The sequence below is a fragment of the Schistocerca serialis genome, chromosome 12, assembly GCF_023864345.2.
Source record: "Schistocerca serialis cubense isolate TAMUIC-IGC-003099 chromosome 12, iqSchSeri2.2, whole genome shotgun sequence".
In the NCBI taxonomy this organism is placed as follows: domain Eukaryota; kingdom Metazoa; phylum Arthropoda; class Insecta; order Orthoptera; family Acrididae; genus Schistocerca; species Schistocerca serialis.
Genome location: NC_064649.1, coordinates 161,908,321 through 161,934,856, shown reverse-complemented (window position 1 = coordinate 161,934,856; position 26,536 = coordinate 161,908,321). Strand labels below are relative to the sequence as shown.

The 26,536-nt window shown below is 42.0% G+C and overlaps 1 protein-coding gene and 1 non-coding gene across 2 annotated transcripts in view; both read left to right on the top strand.

The window, feature by feature from the left end:
• LOC126428018 (tyrosine-protein kinase Fer) overlaps positions 1–26,536 on the top strand; it is a 638,139-nt gene that overhangs the window by 527,970 nt on the left and 83,633 nt on the right. The window contains exon 9 of the mRNA XM_050089898.1: positions 6,876–7,073. Coding sequence (XP_049945855.1) covers positions 6,876–7,073 — 198 coding nt within the window. The remainder of the gene's footprint in view (positions 1–6,875; positions 7,074–26,536) is intronic.
• Trnat-ugu (transfer RNA threonine (anticodon UGU)) lies at positions 14,315–14,388 on the top strand. Its single transcript has one exon. It is a non-coding gene; the product is annotated as a tRNA-Thr (tRNA).

The window sequence follows — 26,536 nt, the reverse complement described above, 5'->3', positions numbered from 1 at the left end:
CACAGTGTCGTGTGCCATCTCTCGACGACCGTTGTCGTGTCGAAAAATGGCAACACGATACTTTCGTGCGAGGGGCAACCCGTGGGGACACATTGATAAAATACGGATATATCGATGTTATTTTCACCGATATATCGATATCAAAATGGTACCATCGATATTTTTATTTTGTACTATATTTTTTTCGCAATTTTCTGTAAGTATTTGAAGTTGTGTTACATTACGAGTCAAGATAGATGTAATGGAACTTGAATAGCGTATTTGCCTGTATTGGTTACGGTAGAGAGATCGATCTTCCGGTGCTGTCTGTATACTTATTTATATATCATATTGCCTGAATAAAGCCGGGGCGAGTGTAAAGCTATCGTTAAAAACGCACGCCGCACTACTTGTTACGATTTGGTCGGTCATAATAATAATAATAATAACATGCATTTGAATACAAGTAAAATATAACCTGTTTAGTGTTATTGGAAATAATATGTAGTAAATTAATGAGTGAGGAAGCCGATCCTGTAAGAAAAGCTAAACTTAGGCACATTGAGGTGTTTTGCTTTATATCGACGAAGCCGATGATACGGCGTCATTTTTTTTTGTTTACTCTTAGAAATAAACAAGTAAAGAAGTGCTAATTGTGCGTAGTGAAAAAATATAGGGGCGAGTTTTAAATAATTACAGTATACAATCAGACTAACAAATGGACATTTAGTTACACGAAATCACGGATAGCGAAGTGTGGTCATTAAATTGATTACACCTACAGGGCGGTCAATTCCGGGATAAATCTATATGAATCTCACGAGGGACGCGGTATTGAGACCTTTTTTTTTTTTTTTTTTTTTTTTTAATTATATCGCGGAGAGCGGGCTTCAGTTTATGAAAAGGAGAAAAACTGTACTATTATCATTGACTGTTGGTGTCAAGCAACCAAAACTGTTCATCAAAGGGTTTCGGTGAATGAGTGGTGAATGCGAAATAAAACAGTGAACAAAGTTATGTTAAGTAAAACAGAAGAAACAAGACAGTTTCGTCGTATTTGTTATTATTCCATGAACTGTAACATTTCTTATCGTTGTACGAAGCCTTTATAGACGATCGTTATGACAATTTGCTTGGAAGGGATCTCGTTACGAGTTAAGTTTTTGGGGACCTGGTCAAGAGGGGGTAGTTCGTATATCGTAACTATTCTGGAACCAGCTGCTACCGTGACCGTTGTGTGTTTTCAATGACTTGAGGTTACCATATCTCGTGCTCTACGATGGACGCGCCTATCCACTCGGTATAACGGTGCCTCACGGCAACAGCGACAACGCCGACGACGAACGAAGACGGTAGAGTTGTAATAGAACATAATTTTACATTCACTGTGTGAAGGAGTCTTGCTAGTTTTTGAGCGTTAATCACATCCAGTCTTTCTTGACTGTGTGAAGCACGTGTAGGTGGCACAAAAGTACTACTCCAATTGCACTAACGGGGGACAGAGGGCCGGCTGGGGTGAATGAAATAACAAGATTTCCTGTGTGAAAAAGTAGTACACCAATTGCATTAAATTACAATTTGTAATGCAACTAGTGTGCTACTTTTTCACGTTGGCATTCTTCAAAAACAGTTGCTGAAAATGACAAAATCTACATCTACATCTACATGATTACTCTGCACTTCACATTTAAGTACTTGGCAGAGGGTTCATCGAACCACAATCATACTATCTCCCTACCATTCCACTCCCCAACAGGGCGCGGGCAAAACGAACACCTAAACCTTTCTGTTCGAGCTCTGATTTCTCTTATTTTGTTTTGTTGATCATTCGTACCTATGTAGGTTGGGCTCAACAAAATATTTTCGCATTCGGAAGAGAAAGTTGGTGACTGAAATTTCGTAAATAGATCTCGCCGCGACGAAAAACATCTTTGCTTTAATGACTTCCATCCCAACTCGCGTATAATATCTGCCACACTCTCTCCCCTATTACGGGATAATACAAAACGAGCTGCCCTTTTTTGCACCCTTTCGATGTCCTCCGTCAATCCCACCTGGTAAGAATCCCACACGGTGCAGCAATATTCTAACAGAGGACGAACGAGTGTAGTGTAAGCTGTCTCTTTAGTGGACTTGTCGCATCTTCTAAGTGTCCTGCCAATGAAACGCAACCTTTGGCTCGCCTTCCCCACAATATTATCTATGTGGTCTTTCCAACTGAAGTTGTTCGTAATTTTAACACCCAGGTACTTAGTTGAATTGACAGCCTCGAGAATTGTACTATATATCGAGTAATCGAATTCCAACGGATTTCTTTCGGAACTCGTGTGGATCACACTTTTCGTTATTTAGCGTCAACTGCCACCTGCCACCTGCCACACCGTACAGCAATATTTTCTAAATCGCTTTGCAAGTGATACTGGTCTTCGGATGAGCTTACTAGACGGTAAATTACAGCATCATCTGCGAGCAACCTAAGAGAACTGCTCAGATTGTCACCCAGGTCATTTATATAGATCAGGAACAGCAGAGGTCCCAGGACGCTTGCCTGGGGAACACCTGATATCACTTCAGTTTTACTCGACGATTGGCGGTCTATTACTACGAGTTGCGACCTTCCTGACAGGAAATCACGAAGGCAGTCGCACAACTGAGACGATACCCCGTAGGCCCGCAGCTCGATTAGAAGTCGCTTGTGAGGAACGGTGTCAAAAGCTTTCCGGAAATCCAGAAATACGGAATAAACTTGAGATCCCCTGTCGATAGCGGCCATTACTTCGTGCGAATAAAGAGCCAGCTACGTTGCGCAGGAACGATGTTTTCTGAAGCCGTGCTGATTACGTATCAATAGATCGTTCCCTTAGAGCTGATTCATAATGTTTTTTCGACTGAATGACACTCGTCCACAGGCGGCGCACTGCCTGCCCCGTGTCGAGGTACTCGGGAGCCCGGCGAGATTCCCAGATCTCTCGCCGACAGGATACGAGTGGGACCGGCCCAGATTTCGACCCGCCACAGTGGCAGTGTCCGGAATGCCGAGGACCGGTTGCGGTACTCGTGGGCCGGTCGACTCGGGAGAGGACACGACAGGTTTAGGACCGACCGAATGAGCGCAAGTATGTGGGCCGGAGGAGGTGCAATGTGGGCTCCTACTGCCGACTTCTTTTGTAAATTTGGCCCGACTTTGTTATCGGTGAAATAATGTCGCGTATCTTCTCGAGCCATAAAATTTGATTTTCTCCCTTCATTAGCAACTTACCGACCTGGTTGATATACTTCTGCCTCATAAGCCCTGTAGAGTTTCTAATTTAATTTACTTCTGTGTTTGGTGAATTGTTCCTAAATAATTTACACAACATTGTAGAATATGGTTTTCGGTTCTCTTTACATTTATGTCCACTCTGTTTAGGTTGACAGCGAGCTTTGCAAACTGAAGAACGTCTGTATCTTTGCGCAGCTTAGTAATAACTGTACTTGCTGGAGACTCACTGGAAAATTCACCAGACTGACACATGTTAATTATACGGTTTAATATAAACTTTACATGAATGTGTATCTTTTGACTAACATACGTGGACCGCCTGAGGCTCTGTCTGAGATGTCTATTTGTAGACACACGTATTACAGAAAATTACAAAGCAGTAAAATAGTAACCTATTCCATTTTACATACTGATGTAAAAGACTGGAAAGTCAGAAGGGACAAAGATACAATAGGCACTGAAGTAAGTTTGCTTAACTAGTACCCGCGCAATCGTAATGTCCCAGCATTATTGGTACTGTTTACGGGAGAGCAGTTTACTGTGAGTGTGGATTGCCAAAGTTCATCATAAAGTTTGTCGAAAGTGAATTCTCCTAATCTGAATAATTAACAAACTACGAATGTATTTTAGTGAACTTATACATTTTTGGAAACACGAAAACGGAGGCTGTGGAACTGCAGCAATGAATTTTGGAAATAATTGTGTTTAAAGCTTCATCTTTCTAGAATGTGATAATTTTGAGTAGGAATAAGTTTCGAAATATTATCTTTTCACAAGAAGGATGGTGTTTGTTGAAAAGAGGAAAGTGACAGCTTTTAATGGGGCTACGTAACTCTCCAAACGAACAAACAATTTTTTGCGGTATTGAAATTAGACTTACACAAAGTTTGCAGTTATAGTAAATCACAAAAATTTCCTCGAATAAAATGTTTTCATAATAACCAAATGTACTATTGTCATCAGGAGTTGTTAAACTATACAGTGAAGAATACAGTTTAGACAAATATCTGACGTCACAAAACACAGTCAGCCAATGAACAGAGAACGACGTTGCCAGATCTCGACTGCAGTACAGAGCACGGACGAATGTCTTCAGTTTTAGAAACGTTCAGTCATAAATAAAGTAATAGAACAAAAGCAATGTCTTGATAGCAGACTTTGTTTTATAGAAAGTTTGGAAAAAGCATTCTTTATACCAATTGCTTCATATTCTATTAATTAATTAAACCAAACAAGCAATAAGACTCCTAATTCAGGCGATAGCAAGGAAAGGTGTTTGTATCACTCTCACGAACCGCTTTTTCGCAATAAAGAACAGCGGTAATTGTTTATTTCCTATTGTACTTCGACAAAGCGTGAGTAATTCACAGTCATACCAAGTGTTGTCAGAATTTTGCTTGGCCTATTAGAATCCTTATGGAGTTACATTGCAGGACGAGTTGCGTTAGCGTAACGGTTAAGGCGTTGGGTTTGTAAGTGAAAAGTGAAGAGTTCAAACCTTGTGCGGTGTTAAATATTTTCTTTATTTAAAAACAATATCGAAGTGTTTAACTTCACGAATTTTATTCATTTGAATGCAATTTTTTGAAATTTCTAGTACTTTGTCTCTTCATTAACCCTTTCGCTGCTGCAGACACGTGCTCCCCGCATTCCGCGCTGTGCGCGACTTTGTCATCACTGCACTGCTCGCCTGTGCAGACACATACACGGTGTTCCCACTGCTTTGACACAGTTATCATTCGATTTCACAAAAACTATTTGGCCCAAAAATTAGATTTTTACACGTCTTCTTGACCGATACCTTCCCCCCATAAATGACTTAATTTTGTTTCGATGTTCAACGCAGTTATTGTGCAGCATTAAATGTAGTAAACCATTGCACGAAATTTTGAAGAGTTTGCAGAGGTAGAAGTCCATGGCGTATACTTTCCGTATGGTCGATTTTAGTTGCCACAATGTGGACAAGATACCTAAATTTCATATAAAATTTACTGTATAACAATATCTCATTTAATTTAAGTACCACATAGGTGTCGTATGTAATATTGAGAAATATTCCGTCTTTCGCGACTGTAATAAAAGTTTTATTTACACCGGGCGCGTTTGGCTTTATTTTAAAGCACTTCAATCAATGAAAGGTATGGCACATACACAATGGTACTCAGGTTCTCTTTCTTGTTTTTGTTCCACAGTCGCAGTTTTACCAATGGTATTGAAATATATCCCTCTTCTGCAACTGTAATAAGCGACTTATTTAGACCAGACGCGTTTCTCTCTTTTGAAGCATCTTCAGTGGACAGTATTTTGTCTCCTCCATTGCCAAGTCACGTTTCGTAGTTTTGTGCTGCGGTAACACAATATTCAACGTTTGTGTCGGCTGATCAGTATTTTAGCAAATAAATGCTGTTTGTGTGTGCCACACACAAAAATTACATTTGACATAGATCAGAGCACTTCACTGATAGACGGTATATTCAAGTCCTAATGTTTTTGTAAGTCCACAGTTTTGTTTAATGTATTTTGTCTACTTCCTTTTGATTGATTGAAGTGCTTTAAAATAAAGCCAAACGTGCCCGGTGTAAATAAAAGTTTTGCTACAAGTGTGGTGTCACCGCCAGACACTACACTTGCTAGGTGGTAGCCTTTAAATCGGCCGCGGTCCGTTAGTATACGTCGGACCCGCGTGCCGCTACTATCAATGATTGCAGACCGAGCGCCGCCACACGGCAGGTCTAGAGAGACTTCCTAGCACTCGCCCCAGTTGTACAGCCGACTTTGCTAGCGATGGTTCACTGATAAATTACGCTCTCATTTGCCGAGACGATAGTTAGGATAGCCTTCAGCTTCGTCATTTGCTACGACCTAGGAAGGCGCCATTATCATTTGCTATTTATCTTGTGATGCATGTACCGTCAGATCGATGTTCACCAATTATGGATTAAAGTTAAGTATTCCAGAAGCTACGTACCTTTTTTGCTAGTATAATTACTTTACCTGTTCCAGACCTCACGCCAGCCTGCGTGAGCTTAAACGCGTGCCTTTCGGCTTCCTCTCATAGTGGCTTGGCTGTCTTGCCAAGTCACAACAGAAAGTATACTCTATGGACTTTTACCTCTGCAAACTCTTCAAAATTTCGTGCAGTGGTTTACTATATTTAATGCTGCATAATAACTGCGTTGAACATCGAAACAAAATTAAGTCATTTATGGGGCGAAGGTATCAGTCAAGAAGATGTGTAAAAATCTAATTTTTGGGCCAAATAGTTTTTGTGTCAGCACAGGCGAGCAGTGGAGTGATAAAATCGCGCACAGCGTGGAGTGCGAGGAGCACGTCTCTGTAGCAGCGAAAGGATTAATGCGGCCGTGGTGGCTCTACTTCATGAACTGCGCGCTCCCCCCTAAACGTGAAGCTTGCGCACTATGCTATACTATGGCGCTGCTTCTCTTGGCGCGTACAACTGGCAACGCAGCAATCTCCCGCGTCTCGGCGGGCATGCGCGAGCCGCCAAGATAAAAGAATTGAACTATAGTCATAATCAGTGAACTAGCCCGTAGTGTGGCGCCTATAGCTACGACAGCCGACACGCCCTCCGAGGCGACTGACAGCAGACTGCACGTGGACCGTCCTGTTGCAGCTGGTGCAGAGCGCGCGGCCGCTGCAGGAGGAGGAGTGGTTCCACGGGGTGCTGCCGCGCGACGAGGTGGTGCGCCTGCTGACGCACGAGGGCGACTTCCTGGTGCGGGAGACGGTGCGCCACGAGGAGAGCCAGGTGGTGCTCTCCGTCTGCTGGGGCGGCCACCACAAGCACTTCATCGTGCAGACCACCGCCGACGTGCGTGCGCCTACTCTACACTGTCCAACGACCTACCCCTGTCAATTCAGTTACAGCTCATTTTAGTATTAACTAATGACGTTATAACAGTTTTCACGTGACAGATTATTCAGTGTAAAGATGTGAAACAAATACTAACAAAGCAGTGTGCGATTTGCAGGGGGGATTTCCCCCCCCCCTCCCCCCCCCTCTGCATCAGACCGTCCCCTCCTCTGGTTTTAGTTTATGCATCCCAACCTGGAATGTTTATTTCCCAAGCACTCGAGTAAAACTTTACACATAATTTAAATTTGTGGAGCCGAACACTGAAAGTTTACTATTAATAGTATTAATATGTTGGGTTTGGGTTGTTTGGGGAAGGAGACCAGACAGCGAGGTCATCGGTCTCATCGGATTAGGGAAGGACGGGGAAGGAAGTCGGCCGTGCCCTTTCAAAGGAGCCACCCCGGCATTTGCCTGGAGCGATTTAGGGAAATCACGGAAAACCTAAATCAGGATGGCCGGATGCGGGATTGAACCGTCGTCCTCCCGAATGCGAGTCCAGTGTGCTAGCCACTGCGCCACATCGCTCGGTATTAATATGTATGCTTATTAATTTTGAAAAAGTGTTATGTAGTAGTTAAGCATTTCAAAACATTTAGAACTAAATGACGACGACGCACGCCACATTTCCGTAGCATGCCACAATGTCGCAAGACGTCGCCCCAGCGTAAACGAGGCTTCAGAGCCAGGTCTGTATTGTATGGTGGATGTGATGTGTTGCGTACGAAACTAAAACCTGCAATCAGATCCAAATGTCGTGGAAAACTGTGAAGAGGTGTCATCCTGCAGCAAGATAACGCTCGCCCACATTCTGCCAAACGGACAGCCGACGCAATAAAGGAGCTGAGATTCGAGGTTCTGGAACATCCACCATACAGTCCAGACATGGCTCGAAGCGATTTTCACATGTTTGGACCCTTAATGGAAGCACTACAGGGAAGAAGATTTGAAAGTGATGAAGATGTCATTGCTGCGGTGCAAAATTGGTTACAGATGCAACCGATAAACGTATTTTCTGATTAAATAAAAAAAACTCGTAAAACGTCGGGAAAACTGCATTGAAGTCCAGGGAGGTTACGTAGAAAAATAACGCATGTTTCAGTTTTCTATCATCAGAATAAGTACAGCTTTTCAGAAATGTGCCTTTACTTTTTGAATTCCTCTCGTATACCTGTATGTAGATGATTTTGTAAATAACCTTTACCTGTAATGTACTTTTAAAGATATAACAAGGGATGGCTTTTCTGATAGTGCATACGCGTGAATAATGACTTTCGGCATTAACATCTATTTATAAATAACTGATTAACCATGGGTAACGCCACGGTCCAAGCAAGTAACATATATGATTATACTAACCCCCTAAGACATCCCCCCCACTGGTAAAAGCACAAATCGCACACTGTAACAAAGAGATAGAGGGGCTGGCCAGTACTTAGCACAGCTGATAGATGACACAAAACAGAACAAAAAATTTACGTTCCTAGCTTTCGGAACTTTGTTCCTTCATCAGGGAGGAGAGAGGGGAACAAAGGGAAGAAGGGAAAGTGGATTTAGTTACTCACAACGGAGGTTATCAAGCAACAGGAAAAGGTAAACAGGGAGGGTAGCAAGGATGGAGGCATGGTTGTCAGAGGGGTAGCATTCATCTCACGCTACGTGAGGAGAACCTACGTCATAGTCACGTAACACTACGTCATCATGACGTAAATAACCTAAATCGACTACATGAGTGCGTAAATCGATCTTTGCGGTTGTACCGATAACGTCAAAGCTAAATGTAAATACATGTGTACAGACGAAGTGGCAGGAGTTATCTGTTACGCTCATCCCAGTTGAATTAATTATTAAGCTGTAATCCCAACCATTTGGGATGGTATTATGTGTTTAAGGAACATAATGAATGTCTGAACGAAGGAACCATAACGAAAGTAAAAAAAAAAAGTTTTTACTCATTAAAAAAAAATCCGATGAATCGTGCATAAATCGTGTGGATAGAAACGTGAAATAATTCATTACTAAGCTGCAATCCAAAGAATGTGGGATATTATTGTGTGTTTCATGTACATAGCCGGCCGGAGTGGCCGTGTGGTTTTAGGCGCTACAGTCTGGAACCGAGCGACCGCTACGGTCGCAGGTTCGAATCCTGCCTCGTTCATGGATGTGTGTGATGTCCTTAGGTTAGTTAGGTTTAAATAGTTCTAAGTTCTAGGCGACTGATGACCTCAGAAGTTAAGTCGTATAGTGCTCAGAGCCATTTGAACCATTTCATGTACATAACGAATATCTGAATGAAGGAATCATAACCATAACGAAAGTGTCTTGCTATTTTTCTAGCCTGAAATGAAAGCTACCCCATTTTTTTAAGAATCCGATGAATCGTGTCTAAATCCTGTGGATAGAAACATGAAATAATTAATTATTAAGCTGCAATCCAAAGACTCTATGAGATGTTATTGTGTGTTTCATGAACATAACTAATATCTGAATGAAGGAATCATAACCATAACGAAAGTGTTTAGGCATTTTTTAGTCCGATTAATCGTGCATGAATCATGTGGGTAATAACGTGAAATGGGAGAAATTAAAGTATTTCGTATTTTTATAAAAGCCAATGAATTGTACATAATTCTTATGGGCAGAAACGTTAAATTGAGAAACTGAAGTTCGAAGTAATTCCGACTGTTGCTGGAAATATTAAACCATCTAGTTCGATTTAATTTTGCCTTCATGTTGTAAATCAACTAAGAACAATGAACAATGCAGATTTAAGACACACACAACAGTCGATGCATACAGAATGCACACAACAGTCGATAGGACAACTGGTGAAACTCATGATGACGCGTGCGTACGTCACGTTGACGTAGGGGGCTCCTCACCTAGCGTGAAATGAATGCTACCCTTGTCAGAGGGAAGCGAAAGATATTCTACTGTGAAGTACTGTGCCAGCTTCAAACCAAAGAGGATGCATACAGAAGTAAAGAGGTATATAGTATAAAGATGAACACAACTGTGTAGGATGAAAATATGCGTGAATGGCTAAAGAGGAGAGGGAAAAAGAAGAAGACTGAAGAGTAAATGGGAGTGAGGTCGGTTAACGTAGGTTCAGTCCAGGGGGATGGTGGGTGAAAGGATGTGTCGGAGTGCGAGTTCCCATCTCCGCAGTTCCGAAGGACTGGTGTCGGGTGGGAGAAGCCAAATGGCACGTACGTTGTAGCAGGTTCTTATGTCCCTAGAAATATGCTGGACGGCATGTCATTCGCGCATCTTTTCATCCTACATAGTTGTGTTTATACTATATACCTCTTTACTTCTGTATGCATCCTCTTTGGTTCGAAGCTGACACAGTACTTAACAGTAGAATATCTTTGGTTTCCCTCTGACAACCATGCCTCCATCCTTGCTACCCTCCATGTTTTCCTTTTCCTGTTGCTTCATAACCTGGGTTGTGAGTAACTAAATCCACTTTCCCCTTTTTCCCCTCTCTTCTCCCTGATGAAGGAACATAGTTCCGAAAGCTAGGAATGTAAATTTTCTGTTCTCTTTTGTGTCATCTATCAGCTGTACTGAGCTGAGGTAAGTACTGGCCAGCCCCTCTATCTCTTTGTTAGTATTTGTTTCACATCTTTATATGAGATTTTCCATTAATCATTGAGATTATTCAGTATTCTCATCTAAAATAATACGCTTCGTAACCTTTACGAAGTTTCCTTTTTGCTATGACAACTACGAGGTGGATCTGAAAAATTTGGTGAATGGTTTCAGAAAATAAAAGAAACAAGAGTTGCAAACAAATCACAATCACCATTAGCTGCAACACAGTTCTGACATCACTTGTACAGCTGTCAGAAACTGTCTCGTGGAATTTCCCGGAGCACCGTTTTCGCGCACTGTCAGATATCCGGAACATTTGTGAAGCGTAAGACTTTTGGGGACTAATTTTAGGTGGTGAAACAGAAAGAATTATCAGTGCCAAATCTGGACCCAAGGAGGGTGTCGAAGTACGGTCACCTCGTGTCAGGCGAGGAAGTCGAGCAGGCGGATCGCTGTGTCGTAGAGCTCCACTCGGGTGCAGTTCTGGCTGAACCCGTCGGATGCGTTGCGGCAGCCATTTCTATACTCCCTCGTAAACTTCCGTGTCGACAGTTTGACTCTCGGGTAGAATTCGCGACGGATTGAGCCCTCACTATTGAAAAAGGTGCATGACACCATTTCGATCTTCGATTTTGCCGACCGACTTTGCTAGGGAATTGGGGAAGACATTGAACACCACGATTTTGACTGTCACTCGGCCTCTGGATCGTATTGGTAGCACCGGACCTCATCTCCTGTAATTACGGTTTCCCAAAACTGTGGATTCCGGTCAGAGATTTTGATTAAATCTGCAGGCTTTCCCCTCCCAGTTCACTTCTGCTCGTCAGCTTGCACAGTGCAAATCGGGCACAAATATTCTGTGGTGTCACCGCCAGACACCACACTTGCTAGGTGGTAGCCTTTAAATCGGCCGCGGTCCGTTAGTATACGTTGGACCCGCGTGTCGCCACTGTCAGTGATTGCAGACCGAGCGCCGCCACACGGCAGGTCTAGAGAGACTTCCTAGTACTCGCCCCAGTTGTACAGCCGACTTTGCTAGCGATGGTTCACTGACAAATTACGCTCTCATTTGCCGAGACGATAGTTAGCATAGCTTTCAGCAACGTCATTTGCTACGACCTAGCAAGGCGCCATTATCATTTGCTATTTATCTTGTGATGCATGTACCGTCAGACCGATGTTTACCAATTATGGATTAAAGTTAAGTATTCCAGAAGCTACGTACCTTTTTTTGCTAGTCTCAATTCCTTGACCTGTTCCAGACCTCACGCCAGCCTGCGTGAGCTTAAAGGCGTGCCATTCGGCTTCCTCATAGTGGCTTGGCTGTCTTGCCAAGTCACAACATATTCCACCTTTTCAAATGTTCGTGAACATTAGCACTTACACTGTCTTTGATTATCTTCAACTCTTGTGCTATCATTCTCAAAGACAGCAGTCCATCGTCCCCGAGTATCTGCCACACTCGTTCGATATTCTGTGGCACTGTGCCGGTCGACAGTGGACATCACTGACACCTTCCTCTATATCTCTGTTTAAACCACTCAGACACACATCCTTTATGTAGTACTCAGTACTGTACACTTGCACTAACATTTTGTGAGTCTCTGTTGCTGTTTTCCTTAATTTGGAGCAAAACTTCACGTTAACACATTCCTCGATTTTGTGCTCAGTTTTACAGTGACAAGAATTTTCATACTGACTTCATTAGCTCAGGTAAAGTTTGCAGCACTGGCCCACTTTGACGATTTACATGATAGGCAGCACTTGGTGACATGTCTCAGTGATTATGTATGGGTACCTCATCCTGACCGGTGTGGTTTTTAACACTTGGAACTATTCATTAAACTTTTCAGATACACCTTGTATTTCTTTTTCTGTCCTCTGTCTTTCATTATATTTAACACAACATATTTTATGCCTTTAAAAGGCTTTAACATCTATTTACTTGTTTGTTATCTTATTTTCGTAATTATGTAAAATATACAAGTTTACTTCGTTCTGAAGCTCATGCAAAATGTTCTTTACAATACCAGTGAACAATTAGTACCTGCTACGTATGTGTTTCTATCTCACATTATTAGATTTTGCAATATGAAAAATAATTTCAAATAAAAGCAAATATATCTTATTACCAACAAAAATTGTTAAATTTTAGCTGCTGTGCAGTTTCTGGATATTTTTTGCGAGGTGGTGTCCATTGATAAACTTGGCACATGTACAGAGGCATCCAGAAAAATGTTGACACTCTTTGAGAATTAATGTCTTTGGAAGGAAAAGACATATCACTGCAATTTTGCATAACAGTGTAGTTCATTGTTTTCTCAAAAGATCTCGGTGTGCATTTTCCAACAGGTGACAGTGCAGTAGTGAACGAATTACGATTTGCCTTTGAGCAACGCAACGCCATATTGAAGTGGTACTGGAACTACAAAAATATGATGGAGGTACAACAGTAATAGCGTAATGTCAGGGTTGCCACAAGTTCTGGAAATCAGGGAATTTCAAACATGCCAGAGAAATTAAGGAAATGTTGTTGTTGTGGTCTTCAGTCCTGAGACAGGTTTGATGCAGCTCTCCATGCTACTCTATCCTGTGCAAGCTTCTTCATCTCCCAGTACCTTCTGCAGCCTACATCCCTCTGAATCTGCTTAGTGTATTCATCTCTTGGTCTCCCTCTACGATTTTTACCCTCCACGCTGCCATCCAATGGTAAACTTGTGATCCCTTGGTGTCTCAGAACATGTCCTATCAAGCGGATCCCTTCTTCTAGTCAAGTTGTGCCACAAACTTATCTTCTCCCCAATCCTATTCAGTACCTCCTCATTAGTTATATGATCTACCCATGTAATCTTCAGCATTCTTCTGTAGCACCACATTTCCAAAGCTTCTATTGTCTTCTTGTACAAACAAGTTATCGCCCATGTTTCACTTCCATACATGGCTACACTCCATACAAATACTTTCAGAAATTATATATACGAAGACAATAACTTGTTCTCGAAAGAACAGTTACTGTTGATGACCGTGCAGCTTTTCCCTGGAATAAATGATGAGTAACTGAAACCCTCAGGTGCCGAGAGGTGTTGTTGATATACGTCGATGTGGACAGCTGAAAATGTGAGCCCCGACCGGGACTCGAACCCGGGATCTCCTGCTTACATGGCAGACGCTCTATCCATCTGAGCCACCGAGCACACAGATGAATAGCACGACTGCAGGGACTTATCGCTTGCACGCTTCCCGTGAGACTCACATTCCCAACTGTCCACAATTCTACATATGTAGACACCTGTCGGCAGCTGAGGTCATCATTTATTCCAGGGAAAACCTGCACGGTCATCGACAGTAACTGTTCTTCCGACAGCAACTTACTGTCTTCGTATATGTAGTTAAAGGCTACCCAGCCATTGACCTTCGTCTGTGCGAATGCGCACAGGTTGTCCAAACTCTTACGGGAATCGCCAAAGCGTGCGCGAGTAATGAGTGAATGGGCAAATGTCTGTAAGGTACATTACATATGTAGAATTGTGGACAGTTGGGAATGTGAGTCTCGCGGGAAGCGTGCAAGGGATAAGTCCCTGCAGTCGCGCTATTCACCTGTGTCCTCGGTGGCTCAGATGGATAGAGCGTCTGCCCTGTAAGCAGGAGATCCCGGGTTCGAGTCCCGGTCGGGGCACAAATTTTCAGCTGTCCACATCCAGGTATATCGACAACACCTGTCGGCAGCTGAGGTTGTCAGTTAGTCATTATTTACTTTCAGAAACGTCATCCTGACACTTAAATCTATACTCGATGTTAACAAATTTCTCATCTTCAGAAACGCTTTCCTTGCCATTGCCAGTCTACATTTTATATCCTCTCTACTTCGACCGTCATCAGTTATTTTGCTGCCCAAATAGTAAAACTCCTTTACTACTTTAAGTGTCTCATTTCCTAATCTAATTCCCTCAGCATCACCCGACTTAATTCGACTACATTCCATTATCCTCGTTTTGCTTTTGTTGATGTTCATCTTATATCCTCCTTAGGGAAATATTGGGGAATTTTGAAAAAACCACTGGAAAATCTCAATTTTTTTGTTAGTGGGTAAAATGGTTTGGTTACTGAGGTGTCATGCACAGTTGCTGGCCGGGTGCAGGTGGGTACTCCCTCATTCTTAGTGCTTCTTACCCCCCCTCATCTTGCAGTCAGCTGGCCTAGCAGCTGCCGGCAAGAAGCAGGGAGGCATGACGAGTGGTTTGTTTCGATCTAGTTTTCATAGACTGTAGATGCAGCGTACGGACGCAGTGGTCATGTTTACATGCGTCTGAGTGATTGTGTGAATGTGTGTGTGCTCTCACTTTCTAACATCTACATTTACATGATTACTCTGCAATTCACATTTAAGTGCTTGGCAGAGGGTTCATCGAACCACAATCATACTATCTCCCTACCATGCCAGTCCCGAACAGCGCACAGGAAAAACGAACACCTAAGCCTTTCTGTTCGAGCTCTGATTTCTCTTATGTTATTTTGATGATCATTCCTACCTGTGTAGGTTGGGCTCAACAAAATATTTTCGCATTCGGAAGAGAAAGTTGGTGACTGAAATTTCGCAAATAGATCTCAGCGCGACGAAAAACGTCTTTGCTTTAATGACTTCCATCCCAACTCGCGTATCATATCTGCCACACTTTCTCCCCTATTACGTGATAATACAAAACGAGCTGCCCTTTTTTGCACCCTTTCGATGTCCTCCGTCAATCCTACCTGGTAAGGATCCCACACCGCGCAGCAATATTCTAACAGAGGATGAACGAGTGTAGTGTAAGCTGTCTCTTTAGTGGACTTGTTGCATCTTCTAAGTGTCCTGCCAATGAAACGCAACCTTTGGCTCGCCTTCTCCACAATATTATCTATGTGGTCTTTCCAACTGACGTTGTTCGTAATTTTAACACCCAGATACTTAGTTGAATTGACAGCCTCGAGAATTGTACTATTTATCGAGCAATCAAATTCCAACGGATTTCTTTTGGAACTCGTGTGGACCACCTCACACTTTTCATAATTTAGCATCAACTGCCACCTGCCACACCGTACAGCAATCTTTTCTAAACCGCTTTGCAACTGATACTGGTCTTCGGATGACCTTACTAGACGGTAAATTACAGCATCTGCGAACAGCCTAAGAGAACTGCTCAGATTGTCACCCAGGTCATTTATATAGATCAGGAACAGCAGAGGTCCCAGGACGCTTCCCTGGGGAACACCTGATATCATTTCAGTTTTACTCGACGATTTGCCGTCTATTACTACGAACTGCGACCTTCCTGACAGGAAATCACGAATCTAGTCGCACAATTAAGACGATACCCCACAGGCCCGCAGCTCGATTAGAAGTAGCTTCTGAGGAACGGTGTCAAAAGCTTTCCGGAAATCTAGAAATACGGAATCAACTTGAGATCCCCTGTCGATAGCGGCCATTACTTCGTGCGAATAAAGAGCTAGCTGCGTTGCACAAGAACGATTTTTTCTGAAACCATGCTGATTGTATATCAATAGGTGATTCATAATGTTTGAAAGGCTATGGCCAAAAATTTAGTTGCGAGAGTGCGATTGTCTTTTATACGTGCCCTTCTGTGGCTCGGCGATCATCTTTACGGTGAGTTGCTACCTATCCACAGTAATATTGATTCTCACAGTATTTGCACAAGTTATCTGTTGCACAACTCGATCACCGTGGTCTCATTTCATCAACACACGAATAGCGGGCCACACGAGTGGATTTCTGTGATGGGCCAAAACTACAGGCACTTTCTGCAGATATCTGTAACGGATCACGCCTGCCGCTCTGAAGCCCATCGGTTCCCACTAACATGCGGGTTCTGCCGTCGGATCCAGTCTCACCGATCTTCCCACAGGCCCGGTCTGTTTGTGTGTGGCGTAATGTGACAGATTTTCGTGGTTTATCTGTTGACTCGGGACAGGTGTGCTCTTTCGCAGGCCAGAGGCCACAGACGATGGATTTCAGGAATTGCAACTGTCTCACCACAAATACATTGAACAGTGCGGCATTTTATTTATTGTAGTACATTTTGGTACTTAAAAAATAGTTTATATATTAGAAAGTATGGATGATAAAAAGAAGAAAATTGTGGCAGTCGGTGGCAGTTTGTACGCTATGTACACATATACAGGGTGATTCAAAAAGAATACCACAACTTTAGGAATTTAAAACTCTGCAACGACAAAAGGCAGAGCTAAGCACTATCTGTCGGCGAATTAAAAGTTTCATTTAGTTGTACATTTGTTCGCCATTTCAGCCAATAAAGGTTTTGGTCCCTTTTTCTTCGAAGGTGCTACTGTAACTGGACTACAGTATCTGGAGATATTAGAGAATTGGCTGTTCCCTCAGCTCGAACAAGAAGCACAACAATTCATATTTCAGCAGGATGGAGCGCCACCACATTGGCACTTATCTGTCCGTAACTACCTGAACGTCAACTACCCGAGGCGATGGATCGGCCGCCAGGCAGCCCGTGACAGAGCACTTCATCACTGGCCTCCAAGAAGCCCTGATCTTACCCCCTGCGATTTTTTCTTATGGGGGTATGTTAAGGATATGGTGTTTCGGCCACCTCTCCCAGCCACCATTGATGATTTGAAACGAGAAATAACAGCAGCTATCCAAACTGTTACGCCTGATATGCTACAGAGAGTGTGTAACGAGTTGGAGTATCGGGTTGATATTGCTCGTGTGTCTGGAAGGGGCCATATTGAACATCTCTGAACTTGTTTTTGAGTGAAAAAAAAAAACCTTTTTAAATACTCTTTGTAATGATGTATAACAGAAGGTTATATTATGTTTCTTTCATTAAATACACATTTTTAAAGTTATGGTATTCTTTTTGAATCACCCTGTATTTCTCAAAAGAAAAATCACACAATATCTGTAAAGTAATAGATGTAACACAGTGGGTAACAACCGACAATAATGAACATAGTAGAACCGACATTTTATTGACAGTCACTTGCAGTGTTGGATTACACATTCTTCCCCACCTTATACACTTCTTTCGAGAGGCCTACTTTTTTCTGAGGCTATTTCTGAAATCAGTGAAGGAGGTATTTTAAATCTGTCTTGCAACTCCAAGGAAAGTGTATTTTTGTCACCAAATCTGTTTCGTTTTGTTGAAATAAAATAACAACAGTGGTCTTAATGAAACATGTATAACATTTGGCTTGCTTTCTCCATCTAAAAACAGTTCATTACAAAAGATTTTAATGTTAGTACTTAAGATTTTTGCTCACATGTTGGGGAAAATACAGAAGTCCTTACATTTTTTGTGAATTTATGTCTTTGCTTACTGTTGAGATCTCAAAATTTGTCAGGGAAAAATGCTAAAACTTGTCTGGAAAACCTTGTGGCAACCCCGAATGAGAGCAGAACTGAGCCACGCATAAGGAGAAGTCTGACTGACAAAATGCATCGACAATTCCAGCTTCCAGCACTGCTGTGTTGCAACATTTTACTGAGTCACTTCAGAGATCTGTGAAACAGGGTGCTGCACACGAAAGCAGGATAAGCTGATCACGTGTACAACGAATTCTGAAGGCTGCAAAGAGGGTCATTTACATTCCGAGATCACTGCACGCTACGAACGAAGATGACCCAGATCGGTGGATGGAGTACTGCGAAAGGTTCCAAAGGTGTGCTTTGTGAGGACGAACGGTTTGCAGGGGCGGATACCTGGTCCGATGGGGCACAATTCAGACTTAACGCTATTCTAAACTGTCACAACTGGTACTGGGGTCCTGAAAATCCGTACGTTCGTGTGGCCAAACGTGTTAATCTACCGGGTGTCATTGCACGGTTTGATTGGCCCATTCTTCTTTGAATGTACAGTAACTGGTGAGGTGTATCTTCGTATGCTGCAACCATGCTGCCATCCGAGAGGTGTTTGGAAATGAAATGTTGTACCTACAAAACGACGGTGCTCTGCCTTACTACTACAGAATGTCAGAGCCTTTTTGTTTATTTAGTTTTTTGAGTCATCAGTTTCCTGACCGGTTGGATGTGCCCTGTGTCAACCTCTTCATCTCGGAGGAGCACTTGCAACGCATGTCCTCAATTATTTGCCGGATGAATTACAATCTCTGTCTTCGTCTACAGTTTTTCCCCTTTACAGCTCCTTCTAGTACTGTGGAAAAAGTCATTCCCTAATGTCATAACAGATGTCCTATCAACATTTCCCTCCAGCTTCTTAGTGTTTTCCACATCTTCCTTTCAATTCTGATTCTGTACAGAACCTCCTCATTCCTTACCTCATCAGTCCACCTAATTTTCAGTATTCATCTGTAGCACCGAATCTCAAATGCTTCGAGTCTCTTCTGTTCCGGTTTTCACACAGTCCGTGTTTCACTACCGTAAAATGCTTTGGTCCAAATGTATATTATCAGAAATTTCTTCCTCAAATCGAGGAAGACTTCTCTTGGCCAGGAATGCCCTTTTTGCCATTGCTAGTCTGCTTTTGTTGTCCTCCTTGCTTCATCTGTCGTTGGGTATTATGCTGCCTAGGTGACTGAATTTCTTAACTTCATCTACTTCGTGACCATCAATACTGATGTTAAGTTTCCTGTTCTCACTTCTGTTACTTCTAATTACTTTCGTCTTTCTTCGATTCACTCTCAGTCCGTATTCTGTACTCCTAAGACTGTTCATTCCATTCAGCAGGTCATGTAATTCTTCTTCACTTTTACTCAGGATAGCAATTTTGTCAGCGAATCTTATCACTGGTATCCTTTCACCTTGAATTTCAACCCCACTCCCAAGCTTTTCTGTTATTTCCGTCATTGTTTCTTCGATGTAACTTTTTAATCTGAACACTTTGTTGTTGGTTCTCCACTGTGATTGTTCCATCTTGGCTGTTGTACATATTGTTTAATACCCACCTCTCCGTGTAACTTACCTCTATTTTTCTCAGAATTTTGAACATCTTGCACCATTTTACGTTGTCGATCACTTTTTCCGGGTCGCCAAATTGTATGAAAGCATCTCGATTTTTCTTTAGCATTGCTTCCGTTTCAACCGCAACATCAGACTGCCTCTCTGGTGCCTTTACCTTTCCTAAAGCCAAAGTGATCATCATGTAACACCTCCTCAGTTTTCTTTTCCATTCTTCTTTATATTATTCGTGTCAATTTGAATGCATTAACTGTTAAACTGATTGTGCAATAATTCTCTCACTTGTCAGCTCTTGCTGTCTTTGAAATTGTGTGAATGATATTTTTCTGAAAGTCAGACGGTATGCCGTCAGGCTTATACATTCTACACACGGACATGAATAGTCATTTTGTTGCCACTTACCCCAATGATTTTAGAAGTTCTGATGGAATGTTATCCATCCCTCCTGCCTTATTTGATCTTGAGTCCTCCAAAGCACTTTTAAACTCCGATTCTAATACTGGATTCCCTATCTCTTCTAAATCGACTTTTGTTTCTTCTTCCTATCACATCAGACAAAACTTCCACCTCATAGAGGCCTTCAGTGTACTCTTTCCACCTATCTGCTTTTAATTTCACCGAAGGTTGTTTTTACTTTCCTATATGCCGATTCAGTCCTTCCGACATTCATTTCTTTTCCAATTTCTTCACATTTTTCATGCAGTCATTTCAGCTTAGCTTCCCTGCATTTCCTATTTATTTCATTCCTCAGTGACTTGTATTTCTGCATTCCTGAACTTCCCAGAACATTTTTGTAGTTTGTTTTCTTCATTGATCAACTGAAGTATTTATTCTGTTACCCATGGTTTCTTCCAGTTACCTTCTTTGTCCCTATGTTTTTCTTTCCAACTTCTGAGATTGACCTTATTAGAGATCCTTATTACTGTATCTATAGGCTTAGAGAACTTCAAGCATATCTCATCATTCCTTAATACTTCTGTATCCCACTTCGTTGCATATTGATTCTTCCTGACTAATCTCTTAAACTTCAGCATACTCTTCATCGCTAATGAATTGTAATCTGAGTCTATATCTGCTCCTGGGTACGCCTTACAATCCAGTATCTGATTTCGGAATCTCTGTCTGACCATGATGTAGTCTAACTGAAATCTTCACATATCACCTGGCCCTTTCCAAGTATAAGTGATTCTTGAACAGAGTACTCACTATTACTAGCTGAAATTTAATACAAAACTCAATTAGTCTTTCTTCTCTCTTATTCCTTGTCCCAAGCCCATATTCTCCTGTAACCTTTTCTTCTACTCCTGCATTCCAGTCTCCCACGACTATTAGATTTTCATCTTAATTTACATACTGTATTATTCCTCCAATATCCTCATATATTATCTCAATCTCTTCATCTTGAGCTTGTGACATCGGCATGTACACCTGGTTTTCATTTGCTGTCAATTCTGATAAGAACAACACTATCACTGAATTGTTCAGAGTAACACACTCTCTGCCCTACGTTCCTATTCATAATGAATCCTACTCCCATTATACCATTTTCTGCTGCTGTTGATATTATCCTATACTCATTTGACTAGAAATCCTTGTCTTCTTTCCGTTTCACTTCAAAGCCCCCTACTATATCTAGATCGAGTCTTTGCATTTCGCTTTTCAGATTTTCTAGCTTCCCTACCATGTCCGAGCTTCTGACATTCCACGTCCCAACATGTAGGACATTATCCTTTTGTCAGTTGTTCCACATTTTTCTCACGGTTGCCTCCACCTCACCAGTTCCCCCCCCCCCCACCCCCCCCTTCCCCGCCCCCCTCCCCTGCCCCGAGGGGGTGACTATTCTGGAATCTTTTGCCAATGGCACTTTTTCAGTTACAGGCCACATGTCGTGTTACGTGTCTTTGAAGCAGTCATTTCCATTGCGCTCCGCATCGTAATGCTGGTGATGGTTGCTGATTCTTCCGCCTTTAGGAGCAGTTTCCCACCCTGAGGACAAAGAGTGCCCTGAACATCTCTCCGCTCCTGCACCCTCGATGACAAGACTGCTGGCAGAATAAGGTTCACTTCTTATGCCTGAAGTCTTTGGCTGCAAATGCTGATTATTAATCAAAATTTTGGCAGTGACTGGTTTCGAACCTGGGACTGAAGGCGTTTTGATTACTAATCAGAGACACTACCGATAGATCACAGGTGCATCAGAGCCTAGTTGAGTGAAAACCTACCTGGATGATGGATAGTTCAAAGAGGTTCTGTTTAGTACCCACCACGGTCTTCAGACCTTACTGCCCTTGACTTCCATCTATGGGGGAACTCGAAAAATAAAGTTTATCAACAGAAGCCAGTTACACTGAACAAACTATGAGAGACCATTCAGGCATCCTGTGCTACTATTACGCTAGCAGGACTGACAGCAGTATCGGCTTTGATTAGCTACTTATGGGGATCACTTTGAACACACAAAATAACCTTCCTCCTGTGCAAGAATTGTAACAATATGTCATTTTGTTCCATTAATATTGACTATCAAAGAGCGTCTAAATTTTCTGAACCCATCTGTATTTGCACATGACACATTTTTTTCATTTCTTTTGTTTTTGTGTGCTTGCGACAGTGGTGTGTGTGTGTGTGTGTGTGTGTGTGTGTGTGTGTGTGTGTGTTCTTGAAAATGTGCACACATTCGAAACTGGGCACTAGTGCATACTAAAATACTTACTTAAAGTATTAGACTGGTGGAAATGAGGTTGTTCTTTCGACATGCTTTAACTTTGTAGTGAAATATGCTCACTATTTTTATATACTTGAGTTTAGCATATTTCGTGACAGTACTCACTTTTCTGTGGCTTGTTTATAAGATGATATTTGACTTTTCTGTGTTGGCTTCAGTCGTCTAGCGAAAGTATGATTCCACAATGCTGTTTCATCAGCTGCAGAAATGACCTGATTCAATGTGTTTGCCTCATTTTTGGTGCTTCAAATACCATTTCTTTGAATGTGGTTCCTTCTTGATGTTTGTTATAAAAAAGTAGTAACATAATTCATTTTTCCTGTTCACTAGCAAATTATTATAACGGCGACCTGCACATTGTTCCACCGTCACACACAGACCGAGAGTTCACTGCCGACTGACTACGGTCAAAGACGACTCCAGCGTCAAAGACATTTTACACAACACACAAGCTTCCACTTGTAACCAGTCTCTTTGATATTCTTCGTCACATCTACTAATATTAATCAATATGCTGTCATTCTCAAACATACAAGCAAATTAGCATAAAATAAGGCAAATTACAATTCACAAAAAAAATATTCTGACAAAAATATAAGAAAACATTTACAACCTCCCTCATTAGATGGTATCGACAAATCTGGTAGAAAATAACACATCTCCCAGATCCATTACAATAGTATAATGAAATTGTGACTCTCAAACAGCTTAGTGTATATGAATTTGTTTTGTATTGTGCAAGGGGCAGTTGGTGGTAGCAGCTTCTTAGTATAGCTGAAGTCCCACACAAAAGTATAAGAAGCTATCCTAGCTTTTGGCACAGTTAGTTCCTTCGTTGACAAGGAAACAGGGACAGGTTGGGGAAGGTTGGAAAAGAAGGGCAGGTCCCTGGGATTCTAGGACAAGGGGGATGCACGTGCAGACACCTTTTTAAGGATCTTGGAATTCTTACACTCACTTTTCAGTAAATTTACTCTTTAATGTTTTTCGTTGCTGTCAATAAAATTAGTTTCAGATGAACTGTGATTTGCAAAGTCACAATACAAGAAGAAAAATAATTTTAATGTAGACTTCACAGGGGAGGTATGTACTCTGATGGAAAGATCTTCAACAGGCAAGTCTTAACGTAAATGAAGAAATTTTGACCCCTAGCCAGTTCATAAGAAAATTAAAAAGTGCACCACACTAGCCACTCCTTCTACAGATTATCTGAAATTTGCATTCGGAATTGTAAAGTTGCATTAGCTGCATGGCAAGTAACAGTGTGTGATATAAAGCTGTATGATGAGTAATAATATTCTATAAATAAGACTCAATATTTATAGATGTACAAAATGTTTTCTGTGAAAAATATCATTCCAATTTAGTAAATCCTTAGCTGCTACTACTACCAGATAAACAGCAGTTGCACATGGGGTAATGAAAAGGCATGGCCAAGCTTTCAGGAAACATTCCTCACATGGTAGAGGAAGAAAATTTATTATGGGGACATGGGTCTGCAAATGCTCTATTTCCACGTTAGAGTTCATTTTCTACTTCTCTCAGTAATCGTGTTAATGATGGGAAACTCACAAAAACAGAACAGATAGTATATTCTGTAAGAAATTTTTCTTTTAAACCAGGTTGAAGAACATTAGGCCCTAACAAACAGTCACCAACAATGCCAGCCCAAACGTTGATAGAAAATCTTTGTTGATGACGTGATCTTCCAAGTTACTTCAGCATGTCAGTGATCCTGTATGATGGTGATTTGATGTGTGTATCCTTGCTAATAGAGGGCATTTTGGACAATTCATTTAGGGAAGGCTTTCATACTGTAATAAAGAGGGTATTTTGAACATTTCGTGTAAAAAATGTTTCTTGTAATGCTGGTACATTCTGTTTCTGTGTATTTCCCATAATTAATGTGATTTTGAAGAGCTGTAGAAACTGAACTCTAACATGGAAATAAAGCATTTCTGCATCTGCATCCATGTAACATACACACGTCAAAAAAAGTTTTGCATCACCTCGGTTTCAAGAGTTCCGGAACCTGTACAGAAAATTGGAATAGCGATCAACTTAAACATCATTCCACCCTTTTTATTGCTAATGAAAAGCAGTTGTACCACCATATAGCGAGACCTTCAGAAATGGTGGTCCAGATTGCTGTACACACCAGTACCTCTAATACCAAGGAGCACGTCCTCTTGAATTGATGCATGCCTGTATTGATTTTGATTTGATTTGATTTTAACAGGCTAAGCTAAAACAGCTTAGGTCTAACCCACCGCTACCCGCACCGAAACTAGGTTTGTTGTGCGGTATTAAATAGTGCAAGGAGTCCCTCTACCAGTTTTTTGTTACACACAGTTTCTTCAGGTCTAGTTGTCCCAAAGATTCTGTATCTTTTACTCTCCAAAGCCATGCATTCAGAGATTAGGTGTGATGCAGTTTCTTCACCCTCATCACAGATCCTACATTTAGGGTCCTCTTCCATTATACCAATTGTGTGTAGGTGTTTTTTTGAAGTTTCCATGGCCGGTCATAAGACCAGTCATGAGTTTGATCTCTTTCCTGTTCAATCCTAGGATTACAGAGCTTCTTTTAAAACATGGCTTGGGCATCATTACCTTACCATGTTTTTGTTTACGGACCTCGGTCCAATATCCTACGTTCTGTTTCGTAAGCCAGTTCTGTAGTTCTAATCTGATCATAGCCTTGGTGATTGTCAAGACAGGTTCCGGTCCAATAAATGGAGTTGTTGCCCCCATCCTAGCCAATCTATCGGCTTGTTCATTGCCACAGATCCCTGAGTGGCCACGCACCCACACTAGGTGCACCCTATTGCTTCCCCCTAGCTCCACCAGAGCCCTGTGGCAATCTGCAACAATCTTACATCTTGTTGCAGGAGCTGCCAATGATTTCAGGGCTGCCTGGCTGTCTGAACAGATGTAGATGCTACGATCATTGTAGCACCTACTCATATTCTCCTCCACACATGCCCTGACTGCAGTAATTTCGGCTTGGAATACAGAGGCCAGTTTCCCTAGAGAGATGCTGCTCTCCAGTCTCGGCTGAACCCTGTACAACACTGCCCCAACGCCTCGATCTGTTTTCGACCCGTCGGTGAACCACACGATGGCCCCCGTACGGTGTCGAACTGTTTTCTTCCACTGCTCCCTACTTCCAATTATTACGTTGTAAGGCTTGTCGAAGCAGTTAGGAGTTATTATATAGTCAGCGGGCATTTCCCCAGACATACTTATATTTACCTCCCTCACTATTTTAGTATGTGGTTCTGCGTATCCAAATGAGACCCAGTTTTGGCCAGTTTTAAGTCTGTATGCCCCAGCTGCTGCCTCCATCTTAACCCAAAGGTGAAGTGTAGGCGTGTCCAGCACGGCTTCCATTCCAGCGGTTGGTGTGCCGCTAATTCCGCTCGTTACGGCTAAGCAGGCCAATCTCTGCACCTCAGCAAGCTCCTTAGCAGCAACCAGCTGTTCTACCTTCTTCCACCACACTACGGCACCATGGGAAATCCTAGGTCTAACCACTGTGGTCTATATCCAGTGGATACCCCTGGGGCTTAGGCCCCATTTTTTGCCACAAGCCCTCCTAGTACTCACTAAAGTGTTTCTTGCCTTGGAGCAGATACTCTTAATATGAGGGGTCCAAGTTAGCTTCTCATCCAACATTACACCTAGATATTTCACTGTCCCCTTCACAGGTAGAGTTTCATTGAAGAACTTTAGATTCCAACTTGCATGCTGAATATGTCTCTCTGTAAATGGCACCACAACAGTCTTCTTAGGATTAACTCTCAGATCCTGTTTAATGCTGCACCATTTTTGCACAATGTCCAACCCTCCTTGTGCCATATTCCTGACTGTGTCAGTGAATTTGCCAAGTATTACTATGACAAGGTCATCTGCGTATCCTTGCCAGAAACATTGTCTGGAATTTAGTTCCTCAATGAGTTTGTTCACCACTAGATTCCATAATAGAGCAGACAAAACTCCTCCTTGTGGCAGCCTCTAATGGTCTTAATTACCATCTTTTCATTCATCACGGTAGCCTCTACCTTCCTTCCACTAAGCATGGCATGCTAGAAGGTTTCAGATAGATTATATAATGGTAAGACAGAGATTTAGGAACTGGGTTTTAAATTGTAAG